The sequence below is a fragment of the Xiphias gladius genome, chromosome 19 (assembly GCF_016859285.1).
Source record: "Xiphias gladius isolate SHS-SW01 ecotype Sanya breed wild chromosome 19, ASM1685928v1, whole genome shotgun sequence".
In the NCBI taxonomy this organism is placed as follows: Eukaryota; Metazoa; Chordata; class Actinopteri; order Istiophoriformes; family Xiphiidae; genus Xiphias; species Xiphias gladius.
This window is the reverse complement of record NC_053418.1, coordinates 23677844-23695652: the sequence shown is the minus strand read 5'-3', so window position 1 is coordinate 23695652 and position 17809 is coordinate 23677844. Positions and strand designations below refer to the sequence as shown.

The 17809-nt window shown below is 44.5% G+C and overlaps 1 protein-coding gene across 9 annotated transcripts in view; it reads right to left on the bottom strand.

Annotated features, from left to right (window-relative positions):
- Positions 1-17809, bottom strand: part of fbrsl1 (fibrosin-like 1) — a 279559-nt gene that overhangs the window by 33040 nt on the left and 228710 nt on the right. For all 9 annotated transcript variants that reach the window (XM_040155019.1, XM_040155010.1, XM_040155017.1 and 6 more), the window contains one exon: positions 1965-2013. In XM_040155019.1, coding sequence (XP_040010953.1) covers positions 1965-2013 — 49 coding nt within the window. The remainder of the gene's footprint in view (positions 1-1964; positions 2014-17809) is intronic.

Below are 17809 nucleotides of genomic sequence, written 5' to 3'. Positions count from 1 at the left end.
CCTTTGCTGATTACAATGTTGGTCTTTCTTCTCCTCTATTAACCCTGAACCGTTTCATTAACATGACAGACTGTGGGCCTGTGTGCAATTTTGACTTAACCGCAACTGTTTGTACCCGTAACTGTTCACCAAAATAAAGTTCAGAGCACCATGTTAAAAAGAAACGAAGAGGTAAAAGAAAAAGAAACAACACTCACTTTACAAGCCAAATATCATCACAGCATTATACAGTATATTTATGTGCACCATAATGTGCTGGTGTTTGTGTGTGTGCATCTGTCTGAGTTTCTCCCAGCCAACAGCTCGACAAGCCTGGTGATCAGAGGAAAGCGGGCTTTTCATCGATCCCAAAGGACCGTGAGCAAGACCGGTAATGGGACACATACGCTGCATTCTAAACCAGAAGAAAACAGCCTGTGGGCTGCTCTGTATTACACACACACATAATACACACACAGAAAAAAAACAGTCTAGGCCAAAAACAAACACTGTCCTACAATCCATTACAGCTCAAAACAACATTGGAATGGGAGATGAGAGCTGGCTAGTGGTATCTCTGCAATTGTAGCGTGATAACTTCTTCCTCAGCCTCACCAAATCACATCATCAAACTGCTTATTTCTTTGCTGCTTCACCCTTTCTAACCCTTAATTCTAATCTGGTACCCTTCTTCTACATTACCCAAACAGGATCCGGTTGATCTGTGTGATAATCACAAGAGACTCTGATTGGATTGTCTGGATGTAATTCCAGGGTCCTAATCCTCAGCCCTGTGTGCACATTAGCAAGATCCACAAAGGCCTTCATTCATCAGCTGACATGGAAGGAGTGTTTGAGTGGATGTGTGTCAGAGACAGCGGCTGTTTATGTGCCTGTACAATGAGTTCTCCATGTCAGAGTATGTTTATATGCAGCCTGGTTCTGTACGGGCATGCAGGGGAAAAATAAGTCAACACCATGACAGCTGACAACAGCAGCAGTCCAGGAGCCCGGTGGAGAGTAAATGGAGTCGGACGTGGTGTAGTTGTTTTCTGAACCATGCAAGTCTGGAAGTCATTGTCATTGTGAACGCTAGTTTCATGAGGCCAACGCTGGTCACAGGTCATCTACATCACACAGCCGGCGGGCCTGGTTTCTCTCCTTGTTGTCAGCTATGCTTTTCAACTCAGCAGTCAAAGCTACTGCACTACACCAAGCAACACCTTCATATGCTGTTGAGAGGAAATCTAGCTGTCACAGTGGATGTTCTGATAGGGAGGTGAATAAAATGGAGGTTAACAAAACCTCTTATTTGTGAAAAGGCAGGAGATAGATTTACACTGATGCTACAGAATTGCACCTCTCTTCCTTATCTGACCTAGCAACACATTGCATTTAGTGAATATATAGGTCCAGCCGAATTTCTGTGCCCACATGCTATCTGTGACATCGCAAATACACCAACACATGTATGTGGTTGTACGCACATGGACACACAAATGCAAAAAAAATCACGAAATCCTACATGAACATACAAAAGCATGTAATCCACGTATGTGCATATGTGAATGCACACACACAGAGTTTGTGTTGTCTGGGGGGCTGACAAGGCTCTTTCTCTCTCTTTTTTTTGGCATCCATTATGTTCCAGGCCTGCTGTCAGAGAGCTTGTATTGCCTGAGGGGAAGTTCCCATTTGTGGGAGCATGTGGCAGGGAGGCTCTAAATCCTCTCTAATGAACCAATATGTAGGAGGGCTAAGCCTTTGGCGGGGTCATCCAAGAAACACCACTCGGCACCCATGCAAAAATGTATGCATATGTAGTCACCAGACCTTGTTTATGTCTTCTGACATTTAAATCTGAATGGGAGCTGCAGCACTAGAGCGGGGCAGATTTGAATTCATTCGCAAAACCCAGTTGTTGTTATGTGTATGAATGAGGGCAGAAGAGGAGAGACGGGGGGGGGGGCAGAGCAGGTTCTTACCTTTGGGTGTGGTAGGGGAGAAGAGCTTTTCCGATCCTACATCAGATACCTGGAAAAACAAGAAGGTGGGCCTTTAGTGGATTTGTAGGATGAGCTGAATCAGTGGCAAACTTCAGATAATCCTATTTTAAAAAACTGACTCATACAGTTTAAGATTATTCATCAGAACTAATGCAAGCACGAACACATAATTTGTCTGCCTTATACAGACACAAACGTGGCCACAAGTGCTTGGAGGTAAAGTCCAGCTCCCATACACAGCTTTATCTACTCAATTAACAGCTTCCAATCAGCCAACAAGAAGAGCTCCCTCTGTACCTGATGGTCCCTGTCTGGCTATTTCCCGGTGAGGTAACATTAGGTGGCACTGTTGTGCCACCTGAAAACCCTCAAAAGACATGCTGTAAAGTCAGAGGAAGGCAGTAAGGTGGCTATGCAGCATTAGAGCACAAAGACTCCTGCATACATACTTCCGCTCAGAAATCATATTTTGTTCTGCAATGCTTTTGAATGGAGAAACATATCTCATGAATAAAATGTAGTTCTACTCTAAAAGCAATATCCTTACTTCACAAATTCATTTATCAAAGACAATATCAGCCTGTACTTGAAGTAAAGAGATGATCTGTCAACAACATAAGCATTTATTGGGTCAAAAACATTTACTGATTTGGCTGATGTGACTGACAGTGAGCAGTGGAAACCTGGTGGACTACAGACAAATGGAGGTTGAGTCGAATACATGAGGGAGAAAGAAATCTGAAGTGATAGTGGAGACTTCTAGACTAAACAGTGCAAGGTATTTTCCTCTCTCCGTCAGACGGATGTAGATTCTGGCATGCACCACCTAAATCAAAACACACCATACATTTTTACAAAAATACAAGTTCACTGGCCAGACAGGTAATTTTTAAACACTATGAACAAAAAGCAGTAAATCCATACAAAACCTGGCATAGTGCAAAACACCGTAGCAAAAAGTCTGTGTGCTTGGAAGATAATATTAACAATGAAAATTCTAGTCAGCAATGTCAGTCCATATAGGGGCTTTGTTTGAAGCCACAATTTCCCTTTGCTTTAGCTCTTCTCATCTGGGTACTGCAGACTTGTTAAAAGCTGCAAGAGCTGAACATATGTTCCACCCAAAGGGCCTTAGTGTCCTTAACTACGATGCTTGTATTTTATGTGTCACAAAGGGAGCATATGTAAAGAATGAGGAGTGAATCAGAGTGGGTGCAAGAGAGAAAGAGACAGAAAGAGAAAGCAAATGAATTTTGTAAACACAGATGGCTGTCCTTGGCATCCCTGTTCGTTCTTCACAAGTGTTTTGAGGACGTCCTCTTCTTTCCAAGACCTCCCGATTTCTCCTTCACTGTCACTGTGTTACAGTTCTCCACAGTGTTTGTCTGTCTGTGCTTGATGTCTCGTTTCAGCTCTAATCACAACAGTACCCAGACAAAGCAACCTCTCAACAATTTGCTTTATTCTCTGCAGCCATTTAAAATACAGGTAGGAAACCCTACAAAGTGAACCGAAACAGTTGGGTCTACAAAAAACATTAAACCATTAAACATGTTAAAAATGTTTCTAATTACATGTTATATTATATATTATTAATTGTATATTAGCCTAAGTCGAACTCTAAAGCAAGACTGCAAATGAAAGCAAAGTCAATAACGGTGAAGCACTAAATAGTCAGTTCCTTAAAACTTCTTATGACATAATTGTTGTATGCTTGATATCATTAGATTATTAAATGTAGATTTTAGCAGTGACCTTTAGCTTCTGCTTGAGCTGCTGAAAACATGTTAGTTATGAGACTGATAAACTACTATTTTTATAGAAGGATCAACTTGTGTGTTTAAGGTAGTTCAATAGCCTGATGCAAATGTAAAAAGGGGTCAATAACACCTCTTTAGTTTTATCTTGATAAGAGGAACATTCAAAGAAGTGCAAACACTCAGCTGAATAGAGATGTTTCCTGTTTCCTTGTACATTAGACGAGGTGAAGACTATAGAGGAAAGACAGTGTTGTGCATTGCCCTCTTTCAGTCTCCCAGAACCAGGGCGCCAGGCTACAACACAGGCTCTTTGTTAGCTTTGGACGACATTAAACGCTCCAGTACCAAGCCTCAACACTGCAGCAGCACAACCTCAGCCTTGAATCACGGCCCCTGAGGCCCTGGAAGAAAAATATGGGCTCAGAATGAAATGAAGCTTGTCAAATGGACACGGGAGCTGGCTCAGGGACTCGCTTAGTGTGGCATGGGGTCACAAAAGCAAAAAAGACAGGGTAGGTCATGCTCATAACTCACTGTAACAGTTAAAACAATTGTTGTAACCAGAGTGGTTATCCAGAGAGCAAGGCAGACATAACATAGTCCTGAGAAAGAGAACAGAAAATGCTGAGTTTACCATGTGTCCACCTAGATCTCCTTATTCCTTTTCTGGCCATTTTGAGTGTGCGGTGAGCTGTTTTATATTCCAAACATATTCCAAGTAACATCAACAACCAATATTTAGGCTTTAATGTTGTGTTTTGCACCTGCCAAGTCTGCATGAGTCACTCGCATAATCCACAATTACAAGGCCGGCTTACAAAAGCGCTTCTTAAAAAGGCATGTCAAAGCAGAGCCCTGATTTGGCTGGCTGCTGTTTTTGTAGAACTTTCTGGGTTTTGCTGGTGAAGTTGACATTTTTTCATGGGGCTGTGCTGCTGGCAGTCTGAGCTGCCTGTGGTTGTGGTGTGCAGAGGTCATGTATAACAAATTCTTCACACTCTCTTTGTTGAGGCAACCCTGGGTGCCATTAAAAACAGACAGGGAAAGATGAGACAGAGGGGAAATATATATAGAGAGAAAGAGACAGACAAAGAAAAAAGAGGAGCAAAGGCCAGGTTTTCCAAAGGAAACAGGGAAATTTAACCATTTAAAAAAAATAATGGGGAAAATTCAAGCCACATTGCCTGGGAGCCAACAGCCCTTGGAGCGGGCCGCAGGAAGCCTGACCTTTGTGGGGGCCGTCTGCTATTTGAGCCTGGGGCTTCAGGAGCCTGGCCTCCTCTCTGGAGGGCCGTCAGCAGGCCTCAGCTTTCCTTCCCTATTCTATTCATTAGCCATGCTTTATGATTCAGCTTCCTCTGAGCCACACAAGAGCTCCCTGAGGAAAGAGACTGCTGGAGAGAGGGAGAAAAAAGGGAGTGAGACTGAGGGAGGGGGAAAAAAGCAAGAAGGAGGTCATAGGGCCCAGCCGGGGCCCAGCTCTCAGCAGCTGTGAAATCCTCCCGTTTCCTCGGCAGTCGTAAAAGGAACGAGGGGGAGAAAGAAACAGGCGGCGGCCAGGGAGGGAGCTGGGCCAGTAAACCCACCATCTGAGTGCTAACTCCCTAAAGAGCCACATGCAGAACCATAATTCCCAGATTTAGGGAATGCCAAATTACAAATTTCACTGCTGTTTGTTTTAAAAAGTCCCCAACTTCCTGGAACACCAATGACTTATTGGCTGCATAAATCTCCAGATAATAGCAGAGAAGCAAAGGGAGAGCAGAGAGGCTACGATCCTCGCTAGCAGACATAGACATTTTTTCTTAGACATTTTCTGTGAGGCGAAATGCATTTGCTGTCACAGCGAAGAAGCAAAGGGGAAAAAATCTTTGCAAATTATCCATGTCCACATCCCTTTTACTTAACAACACAGCAAGCTAATTAATTTAGAAAATCTGAGACAAGCTTAATTGCATTTTTTTTACTGTTAAAAAGCTTCCATGCTTAATTTTTGTACAACGGGTCGACTGAGCGTAGCGCTGCAGGCAACAAGGGAGGGCTGCATAACAATCTGAATGACCTTCAGGCGTAAATTTATGAAAGGCATTGATCAGTTAAGGCTGTGATTTCAATGAGACAGGAAAGTCAGCAATTCAGTTAACCTCATTTAGTAAAGACTGCTGAGAGACCAATTTCTTTCCCCACAATCCCCCACTCACCAAACCCCCTGCTTTATATCAAAAAATCCCAGGGCCGTCCATCTACCTTTGATATGAAAGCTCCAATTGCATGTACTGCATTCCTTGGAGCTGAGCAAATGATCTCCAAACAAGAGGAAATCTTGCATCCAGAGGTCAGGTAAACCCAGACTAACTAAAACCAAATTCATAACACAGTCTCCTCCCATCCCGGCGAAGCAGTTAAAGTCCTTCCGCTCTCTGATAGATATATAATTTTTTTTAACAGGTTGGCAGTGCTATGACAACAGCTGTAGTGTGAAAACAAATAAACCTGTTGGTCGCTGTTATTGTGGGCTCATGTCTGCAAAGACTATGATTACGATTTAGTTCTGCATCATTTGGGACATGCTATTTTTTGACAAACCTTGACAAACTTACAGGACAAACTTACAAGTGGTAAGACGGTTCATTTTAACACTTACATACCACAAACCAAATATGAGACAGAAAGTTTTGAAAATGACATTTGCTTCACTTGAAAATTATTGACAACTGAATATCAAAACCAGTCTCACAGGCAGTACAAAAGATGATCAATTGTACAAAATGAAACAGATGAAATTAATGTAAAGATTCTCACTGCAGGTACAGCTTGAAGTATGTTGTTCTTTTGTGTAATCACGGGTAATAGAAAATAGGAAACAAACACAACACATTACTGTGCATGCTCCCTTGACAGCTAAATGAGTGGGTCAAATATTTGGATGTAGGCAAAGACACTTGATGGTCCTGCGTAAGAATACATGGCTACGTTGTGCTGTATTGATGTGACATGATACAGCACTGAAAGACTTGTCAGGTAGCATGAAAGAAATAGATAAAAGGAAGTTACCCTGGCTGAAACTGTCTGTCCTTGGATCCACACTCACCACACCTCACACACACGCACGCACGCACGCACGCACGCAACGCACGCACGCACACACGCACAGTGTTAATCTGCTTCCCTACATGGTGTTTCGTCACTGTCAACTTCCTCCTTCACTGCCCTCTCTTCAAATTTTGCATTTACTGTCACCTGAAATTCTGTGTTACCTCTCTTTTATTGATGCCTCTCTTTTATCAAGGTGGAACAATGATCTTGAACACTGACATAAAGAAGCTTATCAGTACTGATATGGTTAAAAACACCTATCAGTCAAACCCTTGTAGAGGCCTGATTTTCTCTGTTCATGTGGGAGTAGCTTGGCGCTTCGATAAACACTTCTATCAACACCCACTCAGGGCCCTCAGCTACTGTCACCCTTTCACCCCAGACGTCCGCTAATGCTGCTTTAGTAATAAATGCCGCATTAGCCATGCACAGAGGGCCTACAGCTCCCAGGCTGCAACAGGAGACACCAAATTAATTATCTCCCCTGCATTTTTTCTTGCGTCGTTCCAGAAACTTAATGACCTCCCGAGCGGTCGTTTATTATAAGCTGCAGCAGTGCTATGCATTCCCAGGGTAGGGAACAACCACCATCTACCTTACCTCCAATTCCCACCCACCGCTGCCACCGCCTGCTTTTCAGAACAGGTGTGGGCCAGCAAGACTGCAAAACCCCCAGCGAGCATGATGGGATATACAGCATGAACGGAAAAGAGAGAAGAAACCTCCCACGCAACTGTCAACTCACAGATACTCGCCTCAACTGGAGCATCATTAAGATGATAATGAATTCCATAGTGACCGTGTAGAATGGAGTGGTGTCCCCTTGCGCACACACAAAACACACACAAACCTCTTTATGCTTAGCCCCGAGTGCCATTTTCATAGCCACGAATAATGTATGTGTGTGTATGACAGTGGGCCAGGGCTGAAAACTCCTGCTCCCTCTCCCCCTAGCAACAGACACTGGGAAATGAATGCCAAGAGAGGAGCAGGGGGGCTTGAGCTTTGTGTAAAATATTACCCTTCGTCTCGTTTACCACACCCCGTGCCACCACTCCTCCCTCCCCCGGCTGTGCAGCAGTTGCTAGCCCTTATCACAGCTGCCTGTCAGTTTAGTATACAAATTAGCAGTCTATCAGGGGAATGCAGGGGCCTGTTTCATCAGAAGGGAGAAGGGCAGAGCCAGGCATTGCATTAAAGCCTCTCGCTGCTGCAGACAGAGAGGGTCACAAATCAACGCCGCAGTGGGCCCTGAGCCAGCACTAACCAGATAAGGAGAAATGAAGGAAAAAGGACAAGGCATATTTCACCGGAGAGGATCCAGACTTGCTAAAACTCCCTGCAAGGGCCCGGGATGAGGGATGGAGTTGGGCTGGTGGGAGGGGGGAGTATAAAGATGGAGGAGGTCACAAATTACAATCTAAACCCCACAGATTACAGAGTAACAAAAAGAACATAAAAAACAGGTGTGGATTAAAAAAGTAAAGAAATCCCATTTATAAAATGTCAATGGCAGAGTCAGAGTAAGTGCTTTCAGTTGATTATCAACGAAGAATTGCAGGAAATTAGGGCTAGCACATTACCACTTTTTCCCATGAAGTGAACCTGTTCATGTTAATACCAGCAGAGACAAAACGGCTGCGAAGGGCTCTCATTAAGTGGCATAATGCAATGAGGCACAGTCTAAATTGCAGCAATAAAAGCCGACAGACAAATCATCGCGACCATCGCAATCCATTTAACTCAATTAATGCAACACCAGATCTGAGCTCAGTGGTTTAAAAGCATGTGTGGCTGTCCTCCCTTGTCAGGCTTAGGGGGGGGGCACCTGTAAAGGTTAGTAGTATCTCTTTTAGGGTGAGATAAGGGTCAGTGTGGCACAGCCATCGCACATTGGTTATGTCTGGCTTGAGACCATGGAAATGGAGAAAGAGAGAGAAAGACAGACAGATGGCAGTGGGATACAGGAAAACAACAGCAGGAGACAGCAGTAGCTCTACTCAGCACAGCACAACTGACTACGGAAAGGGTGTGGCCTCCTTTCTTTTTTAATGTCAAAATGTGTGCCAGCAGCGATAAGAACCGCAGGTAATCTCCCCGTGGAATCAGACGGCTGTTCGTCATTACTCTCTGGCCCTGATATAGATCAGAGCACCAGTGGCTTCTCCTGGCTCTCCAGGCTTCTTGGCAGCTGAGATAGCAGATAGCCCTTTAAGACACGGCTCACTGCTCCCTGATTGGCTGGTCAACAGCCACAACCAAATCCTGGCTCCCTCGGGGCCACTATGAGGAGGTAGGATAGGACAGGTCACGGAAACTCACTGTCCCCATATCCACATCATCCTTTTGTTGTAAACCATTGTCAGTTCGGGCGGTGGAAAGTAAAAAAGCCTTTCTGGATGTTATTGTCTGAGAGGCAGGATAACAGACAGGGCGGATTATTTCAAAAACAGCTTTCTCCAGAGCTCTCACAATGCGGCACCGTTGTTGCTGTGGAGAGGATCCTGGAGGAGATAATAATAATGTTCCTAGTCAGAGCCTTTGCTGCAGTAGAGCTGCCTTCTAACAGATAGATACACATCATTCTGACTGGCCCGCCATGACATAATCGCCCTGCGGAGAGCTGCAGGCAAGTTTGGTAGGCAAACCACCTCTCACTGCAGCTTGTTAAGAGAAAGGTGGCTTTAAGCACTGCTCAATAGAAACTCCTATTGAACTTGTTTTTTATTTCACTCCATCTGAACAATGTCTAGGTGAGTCATAGCCCACCTCAGGCTACACAAGTTACAGTCTTTCCTTCTTCATCTCTCTTAAGATTGTACTGCGCTTTTGACTTGGATGAATTTGCTAAGAGGGGGAAAAAAAAACAAAATCCGCAGGATCTTAAATAATGCACCGATAAAAAAGCTGTGACCCTTTCCCTTGCCTCAACCCACACACAGTGAATTTCTTCTGAAAGACAGCACATAAAGGCAGAATAGGCAGAGCTGACACTACATGGAAATGTGTGGTAGGCATTGGTTTTTTCCTCTGGGCACGGACATCTCTAATGAGAGGAAAAAATGCGCAGCAAAAGGCAGATCTCACCCGTACTATGCCAGTGATTTTGAGTAATATGACTCACCTCCCCTCTAACACAAATAAATATTGTTCTAATACGACTGGGATTTTAAGGCTGACTCTGGGTTACGAAAACTATGGGGGATCCAGGCTCCAAACACCAGCCTCCACAAGAGTCATCCTGCATCCCACATTCTCATATACCCTACACTGTGCACACACTAGATGCCCGTGACCCCCGACCTTTCAGCTTGGATCTTTGCTGAGCTCACAGTTTATGAGTGTGATGGGTTGTGTGAAGTTGTTGATGCTGGTTTAGTAACAGCATCTCTCCTAAACGACAACAGGAGCTGAAATGGGGCAAAGGGAATTTAGGAATTCATCTCTGCATCCTGCTCATATGTCAGCTGCAACCACGAAAGTCGGCCAGGCTCTCAGGGTCAATACAGCCACTTGTCCTGCAGAGGAATGAAGGGGGATTTGGGGAGGACAGGAGGTTGCAGTTGGAGGGGTGGAAAACTGGAGATGGGGCAGGGAAGACTGGCATTCGTTGCTAAATGTCCCACTGGTCTGACACCACCATGCCCTTGCCACTTAAAGGCACACTATCCACCCTGCTAGCACAAACAAACATGGTATGTACTATATAAAGGAGTCTCAGACTGCCAAAGCTCCCAGGTCATGGTGGAAAGGGATATGGCATGTTAAGTGGAATTTACTTTTGATGCAGACATCAGGCCTCAAGTTTCTGGCAGCTGTAACCCAAACTTTTCCCTAGGGCCTCACTGCAGGATTGGACAGGACACCCAACGCCCAGGCAGTCACCTTTAGAAATGCCCTGGTTGCTCAACTGCCCTTATAAAAGGGGGGAGAATGGTTGTGGTGGTTGTACTGTACTGGTGGTACTGTTTCCAGTAAAAGGTACTGTTTACAGTGGACAGACTTTAATTTCATAAAGAACCACAGAGGTGAGATTGCTATTGTGAGAAAAGAGAACATGTTTTTCTTCTAGTATTTGCTACTTGCCATATATAAACTGTTACTGGGTTGAGTGTGTGGTGATCTGAGGTTAGAGAAGTAATTTAATATAGAACATGGACGGTAGCAGCCCACAGTACGCCCACTGCTTCGTCACAGCAATGCATCTTTTAGACTTTGATATTGTCTTTTCATTGACGCCTTTTTTTCTCTACTCAAATACGTGACAGGGTTTTGACTCAGGCATGTCATGACTCTTTGTTATGTGCAAGTGTGGGCCTAAACTGAGCTATGAACCCTCTGCCCCTCTGACATCTCTTTTGTGACATGGCATAGCGCTTGAGCTCTTCTGTCAGTGACAGTCCAGATGTGTGACTTAATGTGGGGTGGGTGGGAGTATATAAATAACTATGATGACATACCAGTCGGACATGCCAGGAGCTTTGCTCTGTAAGGGAGGAGGTGATGGAGGGCGTGCTGAGCTAACTGTGTACCTCTAGGGAATCCAGCACAAGCTAGTTTAACGCCAGCATGACAACTGCAGAGACCTCGTGAGAGAGCTTATGGCTTTAGACTTCACACTTATTGTGTAATATCATTCTAGCAAATCACATTGTGACCTGACCTTGACAACGGCCATGTTAGAAGTGGTTTTCAATTAAATTGATCATTGCTTACTGCAACTGTATGGGAGACAGTTATGGGTGCATGGACCTATGATATCTGTGGCTTATATTGTCATGTAAAGAGTGATAACAGCCTGTCAATACTTGAATGGAGGTCATTTTTATTGACCTTAACAGGAGTTCACCTCATTATTGAACACTCACAGCAACCTACATTTCCACTAATTAGTAACATCCTGATGTGTTGTAATTGACTATTGTGCGAGCTTTGCTTCTTTTATGAGCCCTGGTAAACTGTGCAAACCCACTGGCTGTTATCTCTGATAATAACATAGCACCTGTGGAGGAATTTGATCTGGCATCCATCTGAACATAAATCCCTGGACAGAAGAGAAGGGCAGGGTGAGGATATATTTGATGTGCTTGCAATGCCAGAGCAGATTTATGAGCAATCACTGAAGAGAGTACAGAAGTTGTTGGCCATGCCAAGTGTATGCAGAGCATCATTTGCTCTGGATTAAAATATAATGAAGCAAGTGAATGCAACTTTGTCTTACATGCAACTCCTTAAATTATTCAAGTGGAAAGAAAAAACAACGGGCAAGGAATGTTCCCTGGAGCACTAATACCCTTTTCTGGGCTTGTTCACGATGGCAACAATGAATATCTTAGTGCTTGTTAAAAGCTTTGTTTTCATTGGGAGTCTCGGGATATGAGCAGACTAAATGAGCAAAAAGGACGCCAAGTCACATACAGAGGCCAGTCATTTTCACCTCCAGTGTGTTGGCTTAGGTGACATTATTGGAGTTTGTGTACATAATGCATTGAATTGATTTTTCTGTAGTGTATGGGAAGAGGCAAGGTTAAACAGTTCATTACCGCATCACCAGATCGCCTTAACAAGCCAGTTTCCTGTCAATAAAAGAAACCTGACAATTACACTCTTAAACAACCTCTTAAATGTTGAGTTGTCTGCATTTTTAAAGGATGCCTGCTCTAGCCACTGACTGTCTATGCCATGCTGATAACTGGTTGAATTAACCGTGTCATTTAAAAACTCGTTTTTCTAAGGTAATTCTATGGCAACTCTATTTCCTTGAACTTCAACATCCACACGTCCAGAAACACTCAGCCTGGCTCAGGTGGCTCCTGTCTGTATTTGAATAAGAAATATGCAAACAGATGAAGTAAAAGCAGAAGCTTGTGTGCTCAAGCAGCCTTTTCTCACATTTGAGAGTCCTTGGATTAGTTAGTTGAGGCTCCAGGGCCTTTATACTGCATGCTATTCATTCAGCAGAGAAGGAAAGAAAGTGTTTGCATTTCATGTCTGTCAGTGGCAAAGATGCGTGTGGTTAGACTGTAGGGGCCAATGTAAACAGAGTCCCAAATGAAAAAGGTGAACATTATAGCCAGCAGAAACCAGATGACCCATCATGCAGGGTCCACAGGAGAAACTCTTAAAGCGTCGTTCCCTTGCACTTTTTATGTCAGTACAATTAAAGATTTAATGGGGGAGAAGAGGTTTTAATCAAGTGTTAAAAGCTGTGAGGCTGGGCAGAGTAGGATGTTGAAAGGTGTAGGGTGTTCGCTACAATTATGCCTTATTCATTCTATTTTTGTTAGTCCCCGACACACCGGTTGGAGCACAGTCAGTGAAGGATCCAAAGCTTTTGCTAGAAGAACAAGGGCCGTTGCTGGACCAGACCTACGTTTTTTAACCACCGCGTTTAACGTATTTCAAACATTCTCTGTTGCATCGTAGCAGGGGATGCCCAGCTGACCTTGTTAACCTGTGTAGCACACCACCTTATGCCACCCAACAACATGTAATTGGAGACATAGTTTTTGCTTTGCTGCAACCCTATAACATCTCTCTAAATACTAAGATCTCTTCGCAAGCCATCACCCACATCCAGGATTGACAGGACCCTAGCGGGATGCCAGTGTGGGGAGGAAAGAACTTCTGGACAGTGCCCTTGCATCCACCACAGATCACTACCTCCATATGCATTTATAGTAGCTGAAACAGATGGACCCCAGTGACAACCCTTGCTTAATATCATATTATTATTATATTAATATTATAAGTAGGTCTAGACCATAAGAGTATGGTCTAGACCTGCTCTATATGAAAAGTGCCCTGAGATAACGTCTGTAATGATTTGGCACTATTTAAATAAAACTGACTTGGCTTGCTTCCCATCTCAGAAACACGTACACACATGCATGTATGCTCACACACTCCCAAAAACCAGGCAGATTGGGAACCTTTTAGTTCTCCCACTGACTATCCAGACAAATTCTACTTTGTTTAGTTTGTGCTAGCATAGCAATGCTTCCAGAGTACTGGGTCATACTAGGGGCATGCGGGGGCCAATGTGGTGGTGATCGGCCAGTGGAAACAGTTCTTCCGTCTCCCTCTTCCTCAAACTACTTTTCTGACACTTACACTTGTCAGCTCAACCCCCACCCTGTCAGTAACAGGTGGCCTGTCCCTCACAGCAAAGTCATTTGCCTTGCACAGCAGTAGTCATGGATAGCCCCGTCCAAGCTGCATTCAGGTTTCCAGCCTTACAGTTCAGGCCAAAGAGAAAGGCAGTGGCAGAATGCAGAGGAAAGGGCTTGGGGGAGGGAAGAAAGAAAAACCTCCTCCGATCAAATAAATGCCACTGTAAGCACAAGTGACATGTCTTGTTTGGGGCTGTCCCTGCTCAGGGCCTGAAAGGCCAGCACTGCCTCATCTCCTCAGCGATGTCTGCAAGCAACGTAGGTGGGGGGGGGGGGTCTGATTGGTGCCTTAGCCAAGAGTGAGAGCAGCCCAATTATATTTCCTATCCCTCAAGAGCCGGCCAGCCCCCTCTGGTAGAGCGAAGCCTCTGCCATCTCCTCTCTCCTCACCTCTCAAGACACTGCAGATAGATAAAAAAATGAGAGCCCCGCTGGTGCTTGGCCCAGCCTCCCAGAATACACTGCCGAAGCTGGCTGCCTGCCTGTCCGTTTGCCTTCACCTGGCATTACTGCAGATCGACATTTTTCACATTATTATTGTTGCATCTTCTCCATTGCCCTGTTCACTCACAGTGTTGTGGTTGATGATGGTGGCAGAGGACCTGAGGAGACTGGAAGGAAATGTCTGTTGTCAAAGTCAGCATAGCCTAGCTTAGCAGAAATTTAACAAGTTCCCTGGGCTCTCTCCATTCACTCTCTGGCGGAGCACGGGGCCAGGACATGGCCTGTTGACAGCCCTGGGCATGTCACTGTCACTGACACTTGATAGGCCAGAGAGAGGAGAGATGAGAGGAGAGGCAACAGGGCTCAACCCTACAATACTCACACTTAACTATAAAGCTCCATACTACTACTTTGCCTCCAGCCATAAAAACCCTACCATTTGGAAATCTGACTTTATTTAATATAACACAAAAGGGAACTAGCCTTAATCACAAGTTGCCTTCGGTAGTTCAATTTGTATCTTTGGGATGTCACTGTAAAATGCTTAAAACATGACTTAAAGCCAAATATCCCAGAATGTTTGTGCTTTTTCACTAATAATCAGGTAGAAACCGTCGGAGAAATACTTTAGCTTAAACTGCATGTGTACGAACATTTTTTTCCCCCCACACTCTCACCACTCCCTGAGGGTTAAACCCAAAACCAGATGTTGTGGATCAGTGGGGATAAAAAAACAAGGCGAATAAAAGTGGAGGATGGAATGGTACGCATTAACTATAATCAAAAAGAAACAAAAAGGAGACCAGGATGCTTTAATTACTTCTCACATATAATTTGGTTTTGTGGGGGCAAGCCATGCACTGCCAAGAAAAGAAAGATGAAAAGCGACTTAAATTACATGGAGAGAAAGTGCAGAGGCTTTTTACACACGGTCCATCTATTCTCCACAGCTGTAGACAAGGCTGATGACTAGCCCCAAAACCTTGCTGTAAATTGTCCATGGATACAGAACTTAGATGCAGCCATGCTGGATCTAAGTTGTTTGGCATGGCCATGACTTTAAGAGAGGTGTTGAAATATACTGACTGTAGAATGACAAAAAAGACTGAACTGTTTTCTTTAAAAAAAAAAAAAAAAAGGAAAAAAACGTGTTTTTATGGCATACATGAAGCTGTGAAAATCCAAATTAAAATCATTGTTTTCTGTTGTTTTGCTTAAGTGTTCATCATCTAAAATTCCCTTCAATATTGTCATTTTAATAATTTATCATGCCATTCTGCCAAGTAGCTGAGGATATGCGTTATGTTTGGCCACTGGAGAGTGCTTGGATGAGACCTGAGTGAGGTGCTCTATGAATCTACTTCATAGCCGTCCTCTGTTTGCAGAGTCTCTCTTGACTCGCTGGTGTTGCCACAGTGCTAAATTGCACAGCTGTTCCACAATCTGTGGTGGTGTTAATTACCCAAATGTGAGCGGCAGCTCGTCAGTTCCTCACTAACGAAGGGGCCTGCTTTCTAGCGAGGGTGCCGTATGTTTGGTATGTAGGCCCATTTCCACCCAACACTCCCCAGGCTGCGCATGGACCACCCAACACATCCGCATCTTGGAGAAGACGCATCTAATTAAAGCTCATGACTGAAATCTGCTTACTAAGGGGGAAAAAAACGCGGGCTGGATTAAAAGATGGGGAGAAGGTTGGAGTGGCATGGGGAGCTTTAATATACCGCAAGTGAAAGGGCTTAGGAGGAAATATGAGAACTCTCAATAGTAAGATCCCAGGCAAGGCTGGAAGGAAACGCTGGGTGAATGTGAGCCGATCAGTCAGCGTTTGTCAGTCTGATCCCTTAGCACTTCCAAAGCCCCCAGGCAGAGACAGACAAGTAGGTTGTTTTCAGGAAAAGTGGCTTCTTAACTCTCCTGGTTGGCCCCTCTTCCAAGAACATGTACATCAATTTTCAACTACTAGAACATAGACTGACATAACGCAACAACCTCTACTGAATGCCAAAAACACTTACTGATCCAACAGAACCTGAATACAAATAATGATGTACAACTTTGTTGATATTTAACAGCAGCTGCAAATGAAAGTGTCCCTTTTATTCTCTCTCACACTGTCACATGATGACAGTACATGACAACGAAACCCTCCGCAGTAGGACACAGTAAACTGTTAATGCATTGCATTACACAGTACATCACCCCACTCTTTGCATGCAATGTTCAAAACAAAGGTTTTAAGAACTTCCCTCATGAATCATACTTGCTGGCTAAAAGCCTAGCTGCAGTGTACCACCCACCTCCGGTTATACATGAACACCACAGCCTGAAGCAGCACTGGGAGACTACATAATGAATGCATGAATCTAGGTGTCACGGGGGCTCGTATGGTGCACAAAACGATGGGGCAATTAGGCCCACACGACAACTCGGGATGGCGTGATGAAGGACTCCTGGGCTTGTCTCCTCCGCCTCTGTTCCTCTATCATTAAGGATTGAGCAGCCACATCTGGCTAATGGCACGCCTGGGGTTCCTGCTCAAACACTGTGCCACGTCGTGCACATTTAATTATGCCTCATAAAGGTAACAAAAGACACAGCCTGCTCTTGGGGAAGCACTGTTTGGATATCGGGAAGGGAGACAGAAAGAGAGAGAGACGACAGGAAAGGCGAAGAACTGGCCAGCTGCCAGAATTACAGGTTGACCCAGGTCGGCAGCTTCAAAAGAGAGGGAATTCACTTGAGTGTCTCCTCCTCTCCTTGAGATGGGTCCCAATGAGCAGGCTGAGAGGAGGAGATGCTCGGTGGCTGAGAATCAAAGGACCTCTAGTTTGTCTCCCCTTCTTCTATTAGATCATGAACTCTACTAGGTGCTGCTGTCAATTGCTAATTGCAGAAAGACTGGGGGGATTACAGGGAGAGCTCTTTTGAAATATATATGGGCTTTAGCAGCTGTTTGAACTGAAGAAGGAGCTCTTTTAAAGGGTGAACAGAGAAAACAACAATAACAATGTCACAAGAGAATGCACGTAACAGCGCTGTGGCCTAGTGTTTTGGCCTGCACCACTTCCACGCTGCCTCTTAGGCACTATGTTGCTCAGCGTACCCTGTAAAGAGCTCACCACATTCAGCCAACAGCATGAAACACACATTACCCACTGACTGAGTGACTGGCTGACCTATGACTTCAGTAGTACCTGAAGGTATTCAAAAAATCACGGATGGCTGCTTTGTGCAGCACGCAGTTGACATTTTGAGCTGAGAGAGAAAAAAATGTTAAAAAAAAAAGGAGAAGGAGAAAAAACCTGAGCAGAGACACAAGCCTCAGGTCTCTCAGTGAGCAGATGCCCAC